This window comes from Prionailurus bengalensis, chromosome A1 (assembly GCF_016509475.1).
Source record: "Prionailurus bengalensis isolate Pbe53 chromosome A1, Fcat_Pben_1.1_paternal_pri, whole genome shotgun sequence".
Taxonomy (NCBI): domain Eukaryota; kingdom Metazoa; phylum Chordata; class Mammalia; order Carnivora; family Felidae; genus Prionailurus; species Prionailurus bengalensis.
In genome coordinates, this window is record NC_057343.1 from 14,330,676 (window position 1) to 14,351,283 (window position 20,608).

The 20,608-nt window shown below is 36.3% G+C and overlaps 1 protein-coding gene across 11 annotated transcripts in view; it reads left to right on the forward strand.

Moving 5' to 3' along the window:
• Positions 1–20,608, forward strand: part of NBEA (neurobeachin) — a 685,885-nt gene that overhangs the window by 450,272 nt on the left and 215,005 nt on the right. For all 11 annotated transcript variants that reach the window (XM_043576682.1, XM_043576704.1, XM_043576721.1 and 8 more), the window contains one exon: positions 8,792–8,935. In XM_043576682.1, coding sequence (XP_043432617.1) covers positions 8,792–8,935 — 144 coding nt within the window. The remainder of the gene's footprint in view (positions 1–8,791; positions 8,936–20,608) is intronic.

Below are 20,608 nucleotides of genomic sequence, written 5' to 3' on the forward strand. Positions count from 1 at the left end.
CCTTAAAATCTTTTCCTTTTAGTAAAAATTAAACTTGGGGCGCCTGGGTGGCACAGTCGGTTAAGTGTCCGACTTCAGCCAGGTCACGATCTCGCGGTCCGTGAGTTTGAGCCCCGCGTCAGGCTCTGGGCTGATGGCTCAGAGCCTGCAGCCTGTTTCCGATTCTGTGTCTCCCTCTCTCTCTGCCCCTCCCCCGTTCATGCTCTGTCTCTCTCTGTCCCCAAAAAAATAAATAAACGTTGAAAAAAAAAATTAAACTTAAAGTTACTAAAAGCACTGTTCTATAATAGTATTTGTTGCTCTGATTTCAGCTTTAATGAGGAAATGTAATCTTTGTTTTACAAGATGCCAAGAAATTAATACCTCATTAATATTTCTAAAAGCATTTAGGTTTGAAAATGAATTGCAGCACATTTTTATTACTGAGGCATAACTGACATCGAATTGAAACTTTTTTTTTTTTTTTGGAGGAGAGGGGAAAGACAGACAGAGAGGGAGAGAAAGAGAGAATAGTAAGCAGTTTCCATGCCTAGTGCTGAGCCCGATGCGGGGCTCAATCTCAGATCATGACCTGAGCCGAAATCAAGAGTCAGATGTTTAACTCACTGAGCCACCCAGACACTCCCGAATTGAAGCATTTTATCTTATTTACATAAGAGTAGATTTTGTCAAAACACATTTTACAACCCAGAAATATTGTAAAGTGGTGTATATTGGAAAAAATTCCTCTTTCACAAAAGAATGTTATCTTGCGAAATCGACTTCCAGATGTTTAGAAACATTAGAATTTTTCCTGATGTTACATTTAGCTGAAATTGAAATGATACTAAATTTCCATTCTGCCCATTCTCCTCCAGTGATGGAGAAGTATATATTACGTGCATTATCTATACATAATACTCTAAAGCAAATTCTGATGCTAACTTTGTTGAGAAAGCTGTTCTTTTCATTCGAATGTCTAAGATATTAATAATACTTACATTCTAAAGATACCAATATACAAAATCACAAATGCATGCCGAATACATTGATGCTTATGTAGTTTTATTTAATAATGTCTTTAAATGAATATTATGGTTATTGGGGAAAAACAGTTTTTAATGTAAGCTGTTTACATTCCATTGAGTTTCACAAACACTTCATGGCACCTGTCTCCAGGCCCTCCTTCCTGTCTTCAGGGAGCATCTAATCAATGGAGGAGTTGAAGGCTCATACTGTGTTTTAGTGAATATAAACAGAGAAGTGACAGCATGGCAGAGGGAACATTAATCCCAACCGAAGGAAAGAAAACATTTGTTGAATACCTGTTGTTTGTTAGGCATTCTGCTAAGACCTTACATGCATGAATTATCTTGAGGGTTTTTTTTTAATTTTAATCCTCACATCAGCCTAGTTTTTTTTTTCTCCCCTCCTTTACATAAATCTTAAAAGCATTATTATACACAATAAAATACTGGCTGTATTCTTTTTCAATTTTAAGTTATATGCTTAGTAAACTCTTTTAATACTCTCTTGTTAATTTTTTATTTTACCATAATTTTAACAAACATTTTTGAAACCTTATTATATAAATAAGCTTCACACATTTTAAAGTATTTTAATATCCACTGTCTCATTTTAACATTGCAATAATACTATAGGAGTTTGGTTGATAGATACCTATTCCTCCTTCACAGGTTGAGAAACTGAAGTTAAGAGATTGGTCTAAGTATGTTTTTAAAATATGCTCTTAATAGATGTTAGAGGGGAAAAATAAAGTAAGAATTGCAAACCTCATAGCCCAGGTTCTTCATTTTTGAGGAACCTATAAAGGACATAAAGAGTCAAGTGACTTCTGTATTGTGCATAGAAAAAAATGTAGTAATCATTTGAATTATGCTTATATTTTCATGTGCTCATTCAACAAATGTTTGTTGATTTCCACTTTGTTTGGTATTTGGCACATATCTAATTAAAGTCTTATTAGGATAACACCTAAATGAAAGAATCCAGAAAATACCAAAAAATCATAATATATTTTGACTAATTTGTTAGATACAAAGCTTATACAGAAAAGGGAGTAATCAACTAAACTGAATCTTGAAGGACAAGGCAGATAAGAGAATTCCATGTGAAAGAAATTACATATGTCAGATTTAAAAGCTTGAAAAAGTATTGCATGTTTGGGACCAGACACATCCAATTCTTGGGGGATATGAGATGTGAAGATACCAAACCAATGAAATAGTGAGGTTAAATAAGTAGGGGGCAGACCATGAGTCATAGATCATGTATTTAATTGTGCAGGTCGATTAATACTGAAATTGTATTCTTAAATAGTAGATTTACATTAGATAGGTAAATAGATGCATAAACACATGCATATATCATTTTTAATAAATAACAAATTAAAGCCATATTTCTGTACTCAGTGAAAAATAATAGCGTAAAACTGGTAAGAAGCTGATGCTGTGCTAAAAGTGGCTTATTACGGGTTTATATCTTTTCTCTGTGTGTTAGTCACATATATATAATTTATAGCTAACTTATGGCTGTAAATTACTTTTTTTTTCAATATATGAAATTTATTGTCAAGTTGGTTTCCATACAACACCCAGTGCTCATCCCAAAAGGTGCCCTACTCAGTACCTATTACCCACCCTCCCCTCCCTCCCACCCCCCATCAACCCTCAGTTTGTTCTCAGTTTTTAAGAGTCTCTTATGCTTTGGCTCTCTTCCACTCTAACCTCTTTTTTTTTTTCCTTCCCCTCCCCCATGGGTTTCTATAAGTTTCTCAGGATCCATATAAGAGTGAAAACATATGGTATCTGTCTTTCTCTGTATGGCTTATTTCACTTAGCATCACACTCTCCAGTTCCATCCACGTTGCTACAAAGGACCATATTTCATTCTTTCTCATTGCCACGTAGTACTCCATTGTGTATATAAACCACAATTGTAAATTACTTTTTATCTTTGTTAGTATAGATGTTTCAGAGCTGTATAGAATATTCATCGAATAATTTCTGAAACAAATAAACTACAATGTGCTCTTTTTCTTTATATTAACTGTTAATATTTATCAATAATAATTTTAAAAAGGACGTGATGGGTAAATGAAATAACTTCTTTTGCCTAGATTGTCCTGACTCTCCAGATGGACATATTCTCTGAGTATTATTAAGATAAGTGAATGTCTTCAATTTTTCATTTCTATATTTAACATATTTAATGATAATACATTATAGTAGTGATATTAAAGTATAGAAACAATTCTAGAAACATTTTAGTTCTCTTGTTACTTCGGTTTTAGAATATACTGTGTTTCACATGGATCTTGTTTATTAATAAATTTAATGAGGGGTCCCTCAGTGGCTTAGTCGGTTAAGCATCCAACTTCCGCTCAGGTTGTGATCTCACGGTTCGTGAGTTCAAGCCCCACGTTGGGCTCTGTGCCAACAGCTCAGAGTCTGGGGCCTGCTTCGGATTCTGTGTCTCCCTCTCTCTCTGCCCCTCCCCCGCTCATGCTGTGTCTCTGTCTCTCAAAAAATGACTAAATGTTAAAAAAATTTTTAATAAATTTAATGAAAGAGGAGCTTTATTTAGGTTCATATAACAGATTATCCTACATTAGATAACATTTCCACTACAGCGCTTCAAACATATATATTTACTAAGAAATCTAATGGGTATAGAATGTCTTCCTGTAGTTGTTGTTTGTAACACAATGTGGAAAATAATGTAAGAGTAACTTTGGATTTGGATTAATCTATAATTTGGTGGCATTTTTTTGTTTCTGAACCTTCCCAACTTAGGGCATTTTGATGTTTTCTTAGAAAATAAGTATATATGTGTATACTATCCAATTTTACACACAATTAACATCTTCAAATCTAAGTAGGGAGTTCTCATGGTTTGTAGTATTTGCTTGTTAATTTCTTGATGAATGGTTAAAGAGGCCAAGAAGTGCACTCAGTCCAACATGTCTTCTGAAGACAGATGATCTCAAATAAATTCTCTTCCCAATCAGATTTTGATTTGTTGGGTGTTCAACCAATTCTTTCCAAGGACAGTGTTTATAAGCCTTGTAATGAGACAGCCCTTTGAGACCTTACCTCTTTTTGCCTGTAATTTTGATGAATGAATCTCTAATTCATAAAAGATATTGTGATTGAAAAGCACCTTTGGATCTTGTACACTTTAATTTAGATAAATGTTTGGTGCGATACCACAAAATCAGGAAGTTTACTGAGCTACAGAGTGATAACACTTCCAACAGGGGTGGCAAGTTCAGTGTGTTGGTACAGATTAGTTTACTATATATCTTTTAAAGGCATGATTGTTTGACTACTTTACAACCAGAGATGATAAAATTGAAAGCTTAATATGCATTTCAGAGTTTACCTTCCTTTGACTACATTTATTTTATTTGTAGATTTTAATAACACAAGAGTAATGTAAAGCATTTTTCTTAATGACAAAGCAGATTAAACATGATTGTGTACAAGGTAAAACATGTTTTATCAGGCTGACTCATACTTAAAGGATTTAGTTGATTATTTCATGTAAAGAACCAAGTTCCCTTTTGTGTAAATACACAGATTCTCCAGTTTGCCCCCAAATTGGAGGCAGATCAACCAGAATCTCTGAGAAATCTTAGGATCTTCAGATTAAGAAATATCCAGAGGTGACGTTTATGTCCCAGGTCATCCATTTGTTTAGCGTTTAGGAGGGCTCACTCTGTGTCAGGCAGTGTGCTAAGAACTGAGAAGACAAAGACAGAAACATGTTGCCAGTGATCAAGGAGCTTTCGGGCTGTGTGGAGACAACAAGCCAACAGCCAATTCCAATACCTGTAACTCCAGTAGTAGGATTTGCAAGGGTGGGGGAAGCATAAGGGAAAAAGCACACAAACGTAGCTTAAGAAATCTGCGAAGAGGGTGCCTGGGTAGCTCGGTCAGTTAAGCGTCTGACTCTTGGTTTCCCTCAGGTTATGATCTCATGGGAGTGAGATCGAGTCCTGGCCTTGGGCTTTGCCCTGGGCCTGGAGCCTGCTCTCTCCCTCTCTCTGTGCCCCTCTCCTGCCCACCCCCCATAAATAATAAAGAAATAAGAGAAATCAGAGGGGTGCCTGGATGGCTTAGTTGGTTAAGTGTCCAACTCTTGATTTCAGCTCAGGTCATGATTTCATGGTCTTGTGAGTTTGAGCCCAGCGTCGAGCTCTGTGCTGACAGTGCAGAGCCTGCTTGGGATTCTCTCTCCCTCTCTCTCTGCCCCTCCCCTGCTCGCACTTGCTCTCTCTCTAAAAAAGCAAACAAACGAATAAATAAATCAGAAATCAGAGGGGCGCTTGGGTGGCTCAGTTGGTTAAGCATCAGACTCTTGGTTTCAGCTCAGGTCATGATCTCATCATTTCATGAGTTTGAGCCCAAGCATCAGGCTCTGCACTGACAGTTCAGAGCCTGCTTGGGATTCTCTCTCTCTCTCTCTCTCTCTTTCTCTCTCTCTCTCTCTCTCTCCCCCTCTCTCTCTCCCTCTCTCTCTGCCTCTCCCCTACTTGCACTGTCTCTGTCTCTCTCAAAAATGAATACATAATTTTTTTTTCTTTAATAAGAGAAATCAGAGAAGGGAACACAGAGTGAGTAGACTTGAACTCATTCAGTGAATGTTTGTTACATGTCCCCTGGATACCAGGCGCAGAGGCTGCAGAAACAAGGCCATAATCTAATGGAAAGGACAAACACATAACAGATTAACACCTGTACAGTGTAGATGAGTTCTATGTAAGCTGTGAAAGCACAGAGTGGTTGGCTAAGAAAGGCACCTAAAGGAGGTAATTTGAAAGATCAAATAGGAATTAGCCCAACAAAGGAGGAATGAAGGAACACACCATACAGAGGGAATAATATTAGCCCTGGGTGAAAAGGTCCGAGCACGAATTTTGGAAGCTATAACTGGTTCAGTAATGGTGATGGGGGAGTAAGAAAATATAATGCAAAACTGGTAATGAGGATAAAAGGCCTAGACCAGCTGTGCTAAGGAGTTTATTTTTTATTTTTTTTTAACGTTTATTTATTTTTGAGACAGAGAGAGACAGAGCATGAACGGGGGAGGGGCAGAGAGAGAGGGAGACACAGAATCGGAAGCAGGCTCCAGGCTCAGAGCCATCAGCCCAGAGCCCGACGCGGGGCTCGAACTCAGGGACCGTGAGATCGTGACCTGAGCTGAAGTCGGACGCTTAACCGACTGAGCCACCCAGGCGCCCCAAGGAGTTTAGATTTTGACTCCTATCATGTAAGACTTGCATTGAATGTTGTTGATTGGGAGGAGTTAGTAAACAATATTCAGCAGGAAAATATCAATTTATTTTTGCTTTGTAATAATCACTCTGACAAAAACATGGGGATAGAGTGAATAAGGGAGCTATTGAAGACCTCCAGTCTAAAACAACGGGAGCCTGAGCTGGGGCCATGGCAGTCACCTTCCAGGATGACCCCCAAGGTTTGTGGCTTAAGTAAGTGGGTGTATCAAAACAGGGAGAGGTGGAGAAGCCAGAGATGATTCATTCAGTTAGGGAAATGTGGAATTAGGAATATCCAACTGCAGATGTCTAATAGAAATATGGCTTCTCGGTTATTAATCATCGGATTTGCGTCTTTTGTTCTCAGATGATGCAAGCTCTGAGTTGCTCAAATTAAGTTACTACCCAAGAAGCAAACAAGTTATAAAGATTGCTACCCCCAGAAGAGTTCTGTTTTACTGGCTTTATATCACCAAGAAACCAAATAAAATTAAGATAAGATTCTGGAGCATTCAGTAATCAGTCCTCAGGCTTTTATTCCAGAAGTAAGAATCATCTGTGGGCCTGTGAAAGAATATACATATAACCTGTTTAATTCCTCTCCCCTCCCACGTAGCATTAATTTGTAATAATATTGTTTGTTTTTGAAGTATTTATCAAAATATGTTTTAACAAATCTATTACTTTATGCTGTTCTAATTGCCATTATCCAGTAAGAGCTAGGATAACAGACTGTACCTCTCTGACAGTGACATTCTACAGCGCTATTATGACATGACCGTGTTCCCCATATGTTTTTTATTCCTCCACGTGCTACTTTTGAGCCAACTTATTAACGTTTTAAGCAAACAGAATTTGCTCTGAGTCGCTGACAGAAACAAGTGTGTAAGTTGCAATGAAAGGCTAGCTCTTTTCCCATGCAAGTTTTACAGTGGCTAGATGTACTTCTGAGGAAATGGTCGAGCAGATATCACGGACATTAATGGACTATTCGTATCCAAAGTCCTATATTGAGGCTGGGAGAATGGACCAAAAGTATTGCTAATTGTTCACTGTAGAGAATTTTGGCCAAAGGTGTGATAAGATTTGGAGAGTTATTGCACATGTACACAAACATCATAACAGCCCCTAGAACTCTGATGTGACACCACCATGCAGGAGTGATGTATTAGACTCCCATTTTCAGGAATATTTCCACCATGCCTAATGACATGTAGGTATTTTCCCAGGAAACGCTGCTTCCTTGAAGCCTATATGCTAATACTACAGCTAGAACACATTAAATTACATTTTCTTCCAGAAGAAATTCCTCCTTCAAGTGATATGAAATAGAGGTGTTTTTTAGCTATCTATATAGATAGATAGCTAAAATATATGTATGTTTACATATATATACATACACGCATATATATGTGTGTATGTGTGTGTATGTATATATATAAGTTTGCTTGCTATTCAGATCATTTGAGTCATCATCACCTGCCAAAGCGGGTGGCTGAAGTGGCTGTTCTTAAGGTATTTTAATATAATGTAGAAATTTAAATACTGAATTATATCCATTACGCAGTCAGATCCATGAGAGATTCAAATGCGTTGTAATTTGTAACCTTAACTGATTGCCATGTTAATGCTAGGTCAGCTCTGGCTGTATTTCAATTTTTCTGACTTACTTTGTTTTTATATATTTGGCCTTCTATACTATTTTATATAACAAAATAAGGCTATCAGTTTAGAAAAACTATTGATTTCACTAACTGTTAATAGCAATTGTGCAGCACATTTTATGCCTATACTAGTCCTAACTTCACCTGTTTGTAGCTTCCCAGTGACAACCACTTCTCTCTTCAGATGTGGATGCGTTCTTGTTTTCTTCATACTTCTGTACTTTCAAAAATGATCTGATTGGGGTGCCTGGGTGGCTCAGTCAGTTAAGCAAGTGACTTTTAGCTCAGGTCATGATCTCACGGTTCAGGAGTTCAAGCCCCGCATTGGGCTACAGAGCCTGCTTGGACTTCTCTCTCTGCCCCTTCCTCACTTCCTCACCCTGCACACTCTCTCCCTCTCTCTCAAAATAAAGAAACTTTAAAATTAAAAAAAATGATCTCGTCTAATGGTTCTCCAATTCACACAAAAGTACAATTGTGTAGAATTGTGTACTTTTATGTATCAGAAAGCCAAGTTTGTGGGGAGGTGCAGATTTTTTATAGAAAATGGTGATCTTAGAGCCCCAAGACATGGGGGGCTTTCTCCTACGCCAACTCCTAGGTCTCCACGAGACATGAACTTTCTCGGCCTGCTTCCTCATCTGTGAGATGAGGGTAGGTGATTACACCCCCCACCTTTCTCAAAGCTTTTCTGAAAGCAAACCAGATGAAGGGGAAAATGTTCTCTAATTCTGTAATTGTGAAGTCATATGTAAGTGCAGCATAAAATTATAAGAAAGTAATAGGTTGTTTTTTATACAAAAAGCCAAGCAATCATGATCACCCATATTATTTTGGTTGTGATTAGGCACTGAAGAAGATGTGGTAAAGTCCAAGAAAACCTTCAGAAGTCAAGCAATAGTGAATCAGAACGCAGAGACAGAACTTATGCTGGAAGGGGATGATGATGCAGTCAGCTTGCTGCAGGAGAAAGAAATCGACAATCTTGCAGGTAAATGTGTAAATATTTTTCTTCTATTTGTTATGAGTGATAAATACACACAAAGTTCCTGAACTGGAGATCTGTCTCCTGGTGAATGAGTTTGTACCAGTGGTTGGAACGAGGCTGAATCTCGTGAACATTAATCATTTACTTTATCTCGTTTCTTGTATTGGAGAGAAGAAAGTACATACCAAACAAATATGTATTTTACTACTAATAATTGAATACCGTACCTACTCTCTTTGTAATGAGGAGCAACATTTTAATGTGAGATAGTGTATAGCATAAATTGTCCTCTCTAACTGCCTGAATAATTGGAAGGGGGGACAGAATGCTAGACTCATCAACATACATGTGACTCCAACATGCTAACGGCTGTGAAGAACAGCCACCTCAGCCCCGAGACCAAAAAAATTTGCCATTTTTTTCCCTGCTGTCACTTTTGGGAATGTCCCTCCCCATTCCTGTTTTTTTTTCTCTATCCCCACACTGCTAACCCCCACATTCTTTCACCTGTCTGCCCTCAGTTTCCATCTTGTCCTATGCTGGTCTAAGGTCAGTTCAGAGCAGTACCTGCCATGACCATGTGGGATATGGATATCTCAGAGTGTTGGCCTATACCCTTGTTTGGATTTTAAACCATCTTTGAGACTCTGATAAAAACAGGTTGCTTCACGAAGGTGCACATATAATTTTGTACACAATTTCAGGGGGTTCACTGACCCCTGGAAACCAGTCCATAGAGTCATATCCTGGATCTCAAGTGAAAAACTCCTGCTTTAGAGTCAAAAAGTGGCTGAGTCTTCCCTCAATTCTGTATTTTCAGTCCATACCACGGTGGGGAGGCAGGTGCCAATAGAGAAGTGGACTTGTATTCATCATTCTATTTACAAAATAGCACTTCTGTTTCCAGAAATGTGCTGAAAATGATCTGGCATGCTTTATGAAAACCTCCAGTGAGGGCCACCTGGGTGGTTCAGTCAGTTAAGCATCTGACTCTTGATTTTGGCTCAGGTCATCATCTCAGGGCTCATGGGATGGAGCCCCACATTGGGCCCTGCACCACCAGCACAGAACCTGCTGGGGATTCTCTCTCTCTCTCTCTCTCTCTCTCTCTCTCTCTCTCTCTCTCTCTCTCTCAAAATAAATAAATAAGCCTTAATTAAAAAGAAAAAAGAAAGCCCCTGGTGATGTTTTCTACCAGTTAGAGATTTCTCTTTTTCCCAGAGGTGTTCTTATTAATTGTAAACTAGAGGTGGCACATTATTCTCCCTCTTCTATAAAATGTTTAATAAGGTTATTCTAATGCCAGCTCCTGCATATACCTAGTCTAGTCACTGATGTTTCTGTATCATGAAAATTATGTGTTCCATTTGGAACTCATCCTAAGTCTATGAACAAATGTTTGCTTTGAATTCCTAGGTAAGTGTTGAAGTTTTGGTTTTGTTGTTTTTGTGGTTTGTTTTACTAGTTCAAAGATTTACTCTGAGGCCATTTGGAAGTTTAAGCAAATCAAGTCTGTGAAAATTTTTTTTCCCAAAGATTTGTTTTCTCTTTTCCCGGTCTTATTCTTGATCCTAAAGAAGTAGAGAAAATTTATAAACATGTTTTGTTACCTTTTTAGATAATGTGTTGTCTTTCCTCATTCACATATGGTAATAAATATGTTCAACAATAATTATACAATTTAGTTTAGACTCTCCATTATAAAAGTAATTAATTAGTTGATACAAATTTGGCTGGTACCCTGAAGTTTATTATAAAAAGATTTTCCCTGTACTACCAGAGGCAAAATCCAATAAAGACTCATAACTTCTTTATGTTTCTCTCCTTTAATGGTAGCTAGAGTAATTATTAATATTAATTAACAGTTTTTTTACTTGTATTTATTTTTGAGAGACAGAGAGAGACAGAGAACAAGCAGGGAAGGGACAGAGAGAGAGGGCGACACAACATCTGAAGCAGGCTCCAGGCTCCGAGCTGTCAGCACAGAGCCTGACGTGGGACTCAAGCCCATGAACCATGAGATCACGACCTGAGCCACCCAGGCGCCCCTATTAATTAATACTTTAAACAAAATTCCCAAAATAGCATTTAGTTAAAATACCTACAGGACAATGAAGGTATGCTTGCAGTAAATTAGTTAAAAACCTAATTATGTGGCTCTTGACCAACTCACTGTCAAGACTCTTCTAACTTCAGTCTTTTAAACAGATTTTTCTTTGAGCAGATCCACTCCTATCTATTTCCATCTGGTTCTAATTCATACTATTTTTGCAGAATGCTTGTGTCCGATAAATCTTACAAACTGTCCTAAAATATTGATCCCTGATCTGGTCAGTAATGTTCATCTTTAAAACAGCAATCCATGAATGTGACACTGAGCTTTGAATGCAGTAGAAAAGGAGGGGATGGATGTTTTGTGAAGGGAGAAGTAAAGGTAACAGAAATAGTCTGCATAATATATAGGTATATATAGGTTCATCTTGTAAATGCTGAAGCCTGTTTATTATCTAGACTGGCGGGATAGTTATAGTGTCACAGAGAAATCATTTTTAGAAGTTAATTACAAACCGCTATTCTTAGATTTAAGAGGTTAATAAAATTGCGGACCACATAAATATGTAACTTTTTGGTTGTCTTTGTCTCAAAAACTAAAATTTATTCAATAATAGTGGCTTTCTTGTATATAACTTAAAGCTCTATATATCCAAATAGTGCTAAGCTGCCTTTATAAAGACTGCTTCTGTATCACAGGAGATGTACACTCATTAAAATCCAGGACATCCTAAAATTAGTATAATCTGATACTGTTGTCTGGAAATATTATGTAAGATAACAAATGCCCATTTTCCATTTCTGGGATTAAAAATTACAGGTTGATCTTTTCATGATTTAGTGATAGGACTTGCATATCAGTAATGTAAGAAATGTACCTTCAAAAGTATACAGGTACTTAAGAGTTCTTACATTTTAGAGTTTCGTTGAATGAAGGCACCATTTTTATAATAATAATGGTAAACCTAAGCCTGCCGATTAGCCTAATTCATTTTCTTGTTCTTACAAAGCCCTGTTTTGCTGATAGGCACACAAATGAGGAGACCATGCATTATAATTTGTCAATATGCAATATTTCTTATGAGTCAAGTTAAATTCCAAGAAAAAAAAATACGCTAATTAGAATAGAAACCTAAGGAAAGTACTAATTTGGTTAAGATTAATTCTATTTGGTGGCTTAAAAGACAGGTTCAGTTTTTGTTTATAAAAAGAAAAAAAAAAAAAGAATAGCTAGCATGGCTTCCTAAGAACCAGGCGGTGTTCAAAGAGCTTTATATGCAGTAACCTATTTCATGTTCACAATAACCCTATGACCTAGATACTATTATTACCCTAATTTTACAAATGAGGCTTTAGAGGCCAAGACAGATTAATTTGCTTGTGTAAGATTAAAAAGTAAATAAAATAATGTATTTCCTCTTAAATACATAGTTTATGGTTTGAATTGAAATATACCAAATACTATATTTAAATATGCATGTGTATATACTTAAAGACTCTTCTAAAATAATGTCAAAACAAGATCCTCAGCTTATACCTCAATTTTTACATTGGTCCATTATACTATATTTAGAAGTCTATGAATATGCCCAATAATTAATTTTGGTTTTATATATCAGTTCTCTAAAATCATTCCGGTAAGTTAAGAAAATTTGGTAGAGTATTTTTTAGCACAATTTTATTTGCATTTTGACTCCTTTTTTTCCCCATTTTCTTTGGAGTTTTCTAGTTTTAATAAAGATAAAATGGTCCACAAATTTTACAGCTTTAAATGTCATACAATTTTCTGTTTCACTTTTTAGTTCCCTTTCTTCCCAAGCTGTTCATCTCAAGAGGCAAGTTAAATGTGTGTGATTATTAATTACTCAATTTATTATGCATTGTAGCAAGTGGCTAATATAATTATAATATAGAAGTATGCAAATCAGTTAAGTAATTATTATATTAATAACACCTAACTTTATTTTAATTGCTTTTTTTAGTTTGTAGTGATTCACCAAAGTGAATTAGCACCTAAGATTCCATACGTAACTAAAAATTTCAATTTACTAATTATATTGTTACTTAAAACATTGTAATTAATTAATATAATTTAACTGATTTTAATCTAAAACCCCGATATACATTTTAATTTGAAACTTACTTTGCCAAGTTATTTCTTCAAATAATTATTAAGTAACTGAAATTTAAGATTAACTCAAATTTATATGAATTGACAAGTGAATGATTTACTTCAACTGATAGAATTGTGTACCACTGATAAAACGTACCTCCTTTTTTTAGGATGGTAGTTCTGTCACATACACTGAGTGAAAGTACAAATATTTTCCATAACAGATTTGGAATTTGTACAGATTTCTTTATTGTTACTTACAAATATTAGTCATTTTGCAAAGTTAGGGAATTCTGGGTTCATGTTGATGATGGTCACTTATGGTTCATCAGTTCTGCAAATTATCAAAAAAATGTTTTATCTGTGTAAGCTCTTTTTACCAATAATCCACCCATCCATTCCTACACCAATATCCAAACTTCTTAACCAGAAATATCCTTCACATTTTTCCATTCTACACCTTCCCTTGTATCACTTATCAAAATCTCTACCCATTTTTTATACATATTTTAAACACTTCATGAAGTATTCACTGGCCAGTTTTGTCACCCCATAACCTTTGTGTGGTAGCAATTTTATTGAGACATAATTCACGTGCCATACAACTGACCCATTCAAACAGCACAATTTAATGATTTTTAGTATATTCACAGAGTCATGCAGCCATCATCACAATCTTAGAACACTCCATCACACAAAAAGAAACCTCCACACTCTTTGGCTATTCCACCCAATTTCCCATGCCCTCTCTACAGGCCTAGAGGACCAGTAATCTACTTTCTGTCTCCATAGATTTGACTATTCTGGACATCTTGTATAAATATAATTGTATAATATGTAGTCTTTTGTGATTAGCTTATTTTACATACCATTATGTTTTCAAGACTCATCCATGTAATAGCATGCATGTCCTTTTTATGGTGAATAATATTCCATTGAATGGATATTTCACATTTTGTTTATCCATTCATTAATTGTTGGACATTTGGTGTGTTTCCACTTTTTGGCTACTGTGATTAACAGTATGAACATTCACATACAACATTTTATGCCAACATGTGTTTTCATTTCTCTTGAGTATATACCTAGGCATGAAATTTCTAGGTCAAATAATAACTCTATCTTTGACTTTTTGACGAACTGTTAGACTCTTCTCCAAAGTGGCTGCATCATTTTACATTCCTATCACCAGTGTGTGGGGATCAGATTTCTCCACATCTTTACTGCTCATTATTATCTGTCTTTTTTATTATAGCCACTCCTTGAAATTTTGATTATATCACTCTTAAGATACTGATACAATACAAGATGTTTTTGTGTATGTTTTCTTTTTCCTTTTAGATTGCAAATTCCTTAAATATAGTGACCATATCCCATATATCTTTGAACCGGGAAGAAATCTAACACAATTACTTGCACTAAAAATGTTCCCATTGAAAAAAGTTTATGTAGGGGGCGCCTGGGTGGCTCATTCCATTGAGTGTCTGACTTCGGCTCAGGTCATGATCTCATGGCCTGTGAGTTTGAGCCCCGCGTAGGGCTCTGTGCTGATAGCTTGGAGCCTGGAGCCTGCTTCAGAGTCTATGTCTCCCTCACTCTCTGCCCCTCCCCCACTCATGCTCTGTCTCTATCTCAAAAATAAATAAACATTAAAAAATTAAAGAAAAGAAAAAGTTTATGTAGGTTGAAATAAACTAGAGAGCTAGTTTAATAACTATAGATTATTATCTAGTTAATTTATACCAAAACCAAAAAAACAATTGAGCTATTAGAATTAAGTGTTTGGGGCTTAAATTATTCAGATCATCTGTTCATACTAATTGAATCATTCAAATTACTCAACTCATCAGTTGACTTTTTCAGTGTAATGTGACTAAACTAATCTTTCTTCCTTCCAGTTTTTGCTAATTGTATCATTTTAACTAAATGTCTCTTAAGACTCCCATTTTTAAAGTCAAGATACCACTGTGACTCTTACTCAAAAAATTTTTTTTCTCTATCGCATAGAAAAGATATTCTATAACCAAAGGATTATATTGTTATTTTGAATACTTAAAAAGAGTTAACTAGTATAGAAAACTGGCAACATGGGAAAAAAAGTGTTAGAATATGAAAGTTGGATATTTTTATGTGGCTTTTTCAAAGTGATAGATTTTATTATCCTTTACACACACACACAATCACCTCACATACCACACACCAAAGTCCAGAATCCATAACTCAGAAAAAAAATGCATTATGTAAACTTAAGAATGAAAAAGATATAGAAATGAGGAGAACATCTACTAAAAGAAACAGGATGTAATCAGTAAGAGGTTCTCCTAAATGACAGTCAGCTTCCTTGCAGGACACCCCCCTTTAATGCCCTAGACAGTTCCCAAGTATGCTTTCACTGATGTTTAGAGGGCAGTACCTTTTCAGACTATTTTTCTGGTTGTTAATGGGTCAAATTTTTGGTCTGTTTTCTGTTATCTTTATTAATTCATGGTGAATGCAGATATCAAATAATTGGAGGGGAGCTTGCTTAGACTTTGTTTTAAGGTTGACCATTCCTACCTCCCTAAGTCTCTATTTTCTTACACTCACACACCAACTGATTTGCTTCCTCATTAACATCTATTAAATATTTAGGAGATAGAACTCTGGGACTCAGAGACTGATAGAAAAAAAATCATCAGAAGGATTAGCACTGCTACCACTACCTCTCAGTAACTTCAGTAACCGGAAAGTTACTTCATAAAATATGTCTACCCTAATAAGTGAAAGTAGACAATTCCGATGATCAGATAAGTGGGGCGCCTGAGTGCCTCAGTTGGTTAAACATCTGACTCTTGATTTAGGCTCAGGTCATGATCTCACGGTTCGTGAGTTTGAGCTCCACATCAGCCTCTGGGTTGACAGCTTGGAGCCTGCTGGAGATTCTCTCTCTCCCTCTCTCTCTCAAAATAAACATTTTTTTTAAGATGATCAGATAGATACTGTAGGCCTTCCAGTGTTCTGACTTGGAATGTGCAGATACCAGAGGCAAAAGTTGTTTATATATACATTGAACGTTACCTAAAAACTGAGCTAAGAAAGGTGGATAAAGCAAAATATACAACATACAAGAAGGACAAACTCAAGATTCTAGAAAAATATAATAAAAATACAGGAACAACAGGAACTCGAAAAGCTAAGAGTTTTTCAGAGAAATGTTATTTAAAAATAAAAAGTCTGAACCTAAACACAGAAAAGTTTTATTATAATTGTTTAATGGAATAAGAGAATACATACTACAGAAGGAACAGGTTCAGTGTTAAACAGATAAACTCATACCATATCTGCTTAAGCCTAACTACTCCATACAATCCAGTTCAAATATGGTTAATGACCAGTATTTCCCTAACAAAACTAGTATTTTTTGCAAGATTTCTCCATATTTATTTTATGTAGTTTTAGTTACAGAGTCAAACTAGAATTGAATCGATCTGATATTTGTATTTAGGGGGAAAATGCCTTTGAAACATTCTGGATTCTCTAAGATGCATTTTGCTCAGTATTTTCCCCTTAATTTTTAAGCCCATGTGTATTTCAAGGGAAATTTAATCCATATGTCCCTGACTCACTCACACTTAACTCATCAAAATATTGTTTAGTAAAAGCATTTGATGTTGAAAAAGCCTTATGAGTCTTTATAAGTCTTTTTTCTCTCTCTTTGAATTAGGAAGTTGCTTTGCTAGTCATAAATAGTATACCCAAAGGGTTCACATTCAGCTTCAAACACAGAATTCACAGAGCTCTTGGACACAACATTAACACATGCCCATTGCCTACAAAAGCTAAAATACTTAAACTCCTAACTCAATTTTTTGATTCAATTAAAGAATTGTAAAAATAAATAAAAGCTTTACCTTGACTACCTAGCCTTTCTACTCTCTCCTCATTATTTTTGCAATGTCTACAAGGCCATTTTAGAGTCTACAACATTTTGCTATAATCCATATTTTGTTGTTTCCAAAAATGTATGTCTCCTTCCACCATGTAGTCTATAAAAATGCTTTTAAGGTACTCTTAATTATAACACAACCTGCTAGCCCAACTATGTAAATTTAAAATATAATAAAAAGACAAATTCAACTGTTATTTAGTAGTTCACCAGCCATGATTCAAATAATATATAGCATTTTTTCCATCTTTTCTTAAGAAACCATCCTTTGTTATGCTGCAAGTGTTCCACAAACCACAACAATGCCTATTCTTCCTAATACAGTTCTAGTTGAAACCTATTTTTATTTTTTTACTTGTTTCTCTGTACAGAGACTTTCCCATAAAGTAATTCCTCTACAGACTTATAATTATATTTATTCCCAACCTGAAAAGCAGAGGTGACAAAGAACTGAACTAACTTATCAGTAGACCAGATCTCTCCTACATGTAGGGGACTAAACTCTCCTATGCTGTGTTTTTTAAAAAGTACGTGAATAAGTATGTTAATCACCTACTGGAAATATATGGGTCATCTTGTCTGTCACACTTGGAGGAATAAACAAACAAACAAAAAAAGTTCCTACTGCCAAACTGTGGATGTCAGCAACTTGGAGAAGAGATGAGTATTCATCATCGCATATTGCCACACCTGTGAGGACTCCGGTGGTCTCTCCAAAAGAATTTAGCACTAATACAAACATTATATAAAAACTGATCTTGCCACTGCATTTAAAGCCGTAATATACAAAAGGACAAGTAAGTTTTTCTGCAGAGCGAAAATATTTTATTTATTTGATTATTTTATTTCCATGGCTTGGTGTTATAGAGCCAGAGTAATATCCTGCAGAAGGTACTTAAGGACAAGTATTTACATGGTGGTCAATTTGTAAGTTGTTATCACAGTAGAAGCTGCTCCATCAGTTCAAATCATCAGCCCAATAAATATAAGTGTAGAACTTTTCATCAGCAAAAAGGAAGGGAAAGTCAGACTGAGTTGCCTGTCTAAATATTGTTTTTTGTATTGTATCTTTTTCCAGTTAAAATGTTTAGGCATTTACTTGATCAGAAGATGACTGATTGCAATGTTTTATGCTTTTTTAATTCAAAAGTTCTGTTGAATTTTTCCTCCATTTAGGTCACTAACAAACAAAACTGCTTAGTTGTAGCCTTATTACAGTTCAATTGTATACAAAACAGGATTGTTAAGAACCAGGTATCACAAAACTTTCTTAAAAAATCTTCTATCTAAGGTTGAGCTAGAAGGAGTCTCAATTCACCAACCAGTTTTCTGGGGAGAAAAATGAGCTTGATAGGTAGTAAAGAGGTATGTGTGGATGGGCACATGAAGCTGGGAGACATAATTAAAATTTATTGAAAGAAAAAAATTCCATAGGCAATAACTTTCAATTCTGAATTAGGTAGCATAGTTCATTTTAGGGTGTAGAAATTAGGGGTTCAGACATTGGGGTATTTACTCGTGATCACATTACAAGCAAAGAGATAAGCTGAGATTTAAACCCATTTTTCTTCCTCTGTTAAAGCCCTTGTTCATTTCACTATTCCATTATATATAAACCAGTGTTTGCTTGGTTTTTAATTCTAAGTTGTAACCCATTGTGTGTAAGCAAATCAACTATGTGGATTATTACCCACATTATTTGTAAATAAAATAAAATAAAAGAGAAAATAATAAATTCAAATCCCAACTTCAAAATTCATCACACATAGTAAAGATAAGAACTGGAAGGACTTGCTGGGTCCTTATTCTCTGATGCCAGATCCCAACTTGATTGAGGTTGGATGTGGTTATCCAAGCAAGACAATTATCAATATTGAATATCTACTATATGCATGATATTGTGGTGGGTGCTTGGAGTAAAAAGACACATACGATTAAAGTTTCTGCTTCCAAGGAGGTTATAGTCTAGAGGAAACATACACAATGAAAAACAGCAGCAACCTAGATATACAAAGGGAACAACAATAACACGAAACAGGACCCTTGACTACCATACGGATTCTGGAAGGACTTCCTAGAATAGGTGTTTCCTGTATTGAGTCCAGAAACGTAAGTAAAGGATTTCAAAAGATTTAAAGGGTTGTTATTGCAGACAGTGGAAACAATTATATACTAAAATATCACCCTCCCTGTGAAACTACTGTAGTTCTAAATTATTCAGGTAAATGTATGAGGCAGGGAGTTTGTGAAGTTGAGACTAACAAGCTCCTGGGGGAACGTTACGTGCCCTGAGGACCCTGGATTTTTATCCTGAAGGCCACAATGAGACAGTGAAGGATTTTAAGCATGGAAATGATAAGATCCAATTTAAAAAAATTGAAAGAAATCACTCAGGCCACTGTGTAGCTTATGGTTTTAGGATGCCGAAACTTGAGGTAAAAGGCTGTTGTTCGAAGTAGAGGCAATGAGAGCCTGAACTGAGTTTAAACTGGTAGTGGCAGAAAAGGGAAGGGGACACTTAAAAAAAAAAAACACTTAAAAGGTAATATGTCAGGGACTGTGATAATGGGCTGGTTGTGAGGAGTAAGAACGAGGGGCACCTGGCCTAGGAGAGGGAATGATCTAGGAATTATTAAATGTTTTTGGGAATGCGAAGATGCAAGGTTTTAGGGGAGAGGAGAATGACGATGATTGGTTTAGCTTGGTCAGATGGCTATCTGACATTTTCAAACGGTTGTCAAGGTTTGGAATTTGAGAGCCAATGTTGGACATAGAGTTTATAATTAAAACACTGAAATCACCCAAGGAAAGTGAGAATACATATGGAGAAGAGCAGCGGGCCAAAGTCAGAACCCACCAAGGATACTAACAAGGAAGTCAGGCACTAAGAGAACAATAAAGAACAGTATGCTCTAGAAGTCAAAGAACTCTCCTCTTGTTCAACATTTTTCACACTGATATTCCTTAGGACACAGGTATTTTGAAATATGCTAATGAGGGGGGAGTATCGCTAAATGTGTTTGGAAAACTCTGGGTTTAAATATACAATGTTATGGGGCGCCTGGGTGGCGCAGTCGGTTAAGCGTCCGACTTCAGCCAGGTCACGATCTCGCGGTCCGTGAGTTCGAGCCCCGCGTCGGGCTCTGGGCTGACGGCTCAGAGCCTGGAGCCTGTTTCCGATTCTGTGTCTCCCTCTCTCTCTGCCCCTCCCCCGTTCATGCTCTGTCTCTCTCTGTCCCAAAAATAAATAAACGTTGAAAAAAAAAATTAAAAAAAAATAAATATACAATGTTATGCAGGGTTTTTTTTTGGACTGATGGATAGATTTTCTGAGCTTTTAACACATGAATTCACATGTGCTCCTCTGCCACTGTGGCCTAAGTAGAGGATAAAAGTGCAGGCAAAAGGAGTGAACAGGGGTGGAGAACTAAGAGGGAGAAGCTGATGTGTAGAAACTTAACAAAGGAGGGCAGGGACAAAGATAAGACAGTAGCTAGAGGGGGCAGGGAGGGTAGGACCAAACCCCAGGTAGAGTGAGTAACTGGTTTGAACAGGATGAAAGATACATTTTCTGAAACTGGGGGAA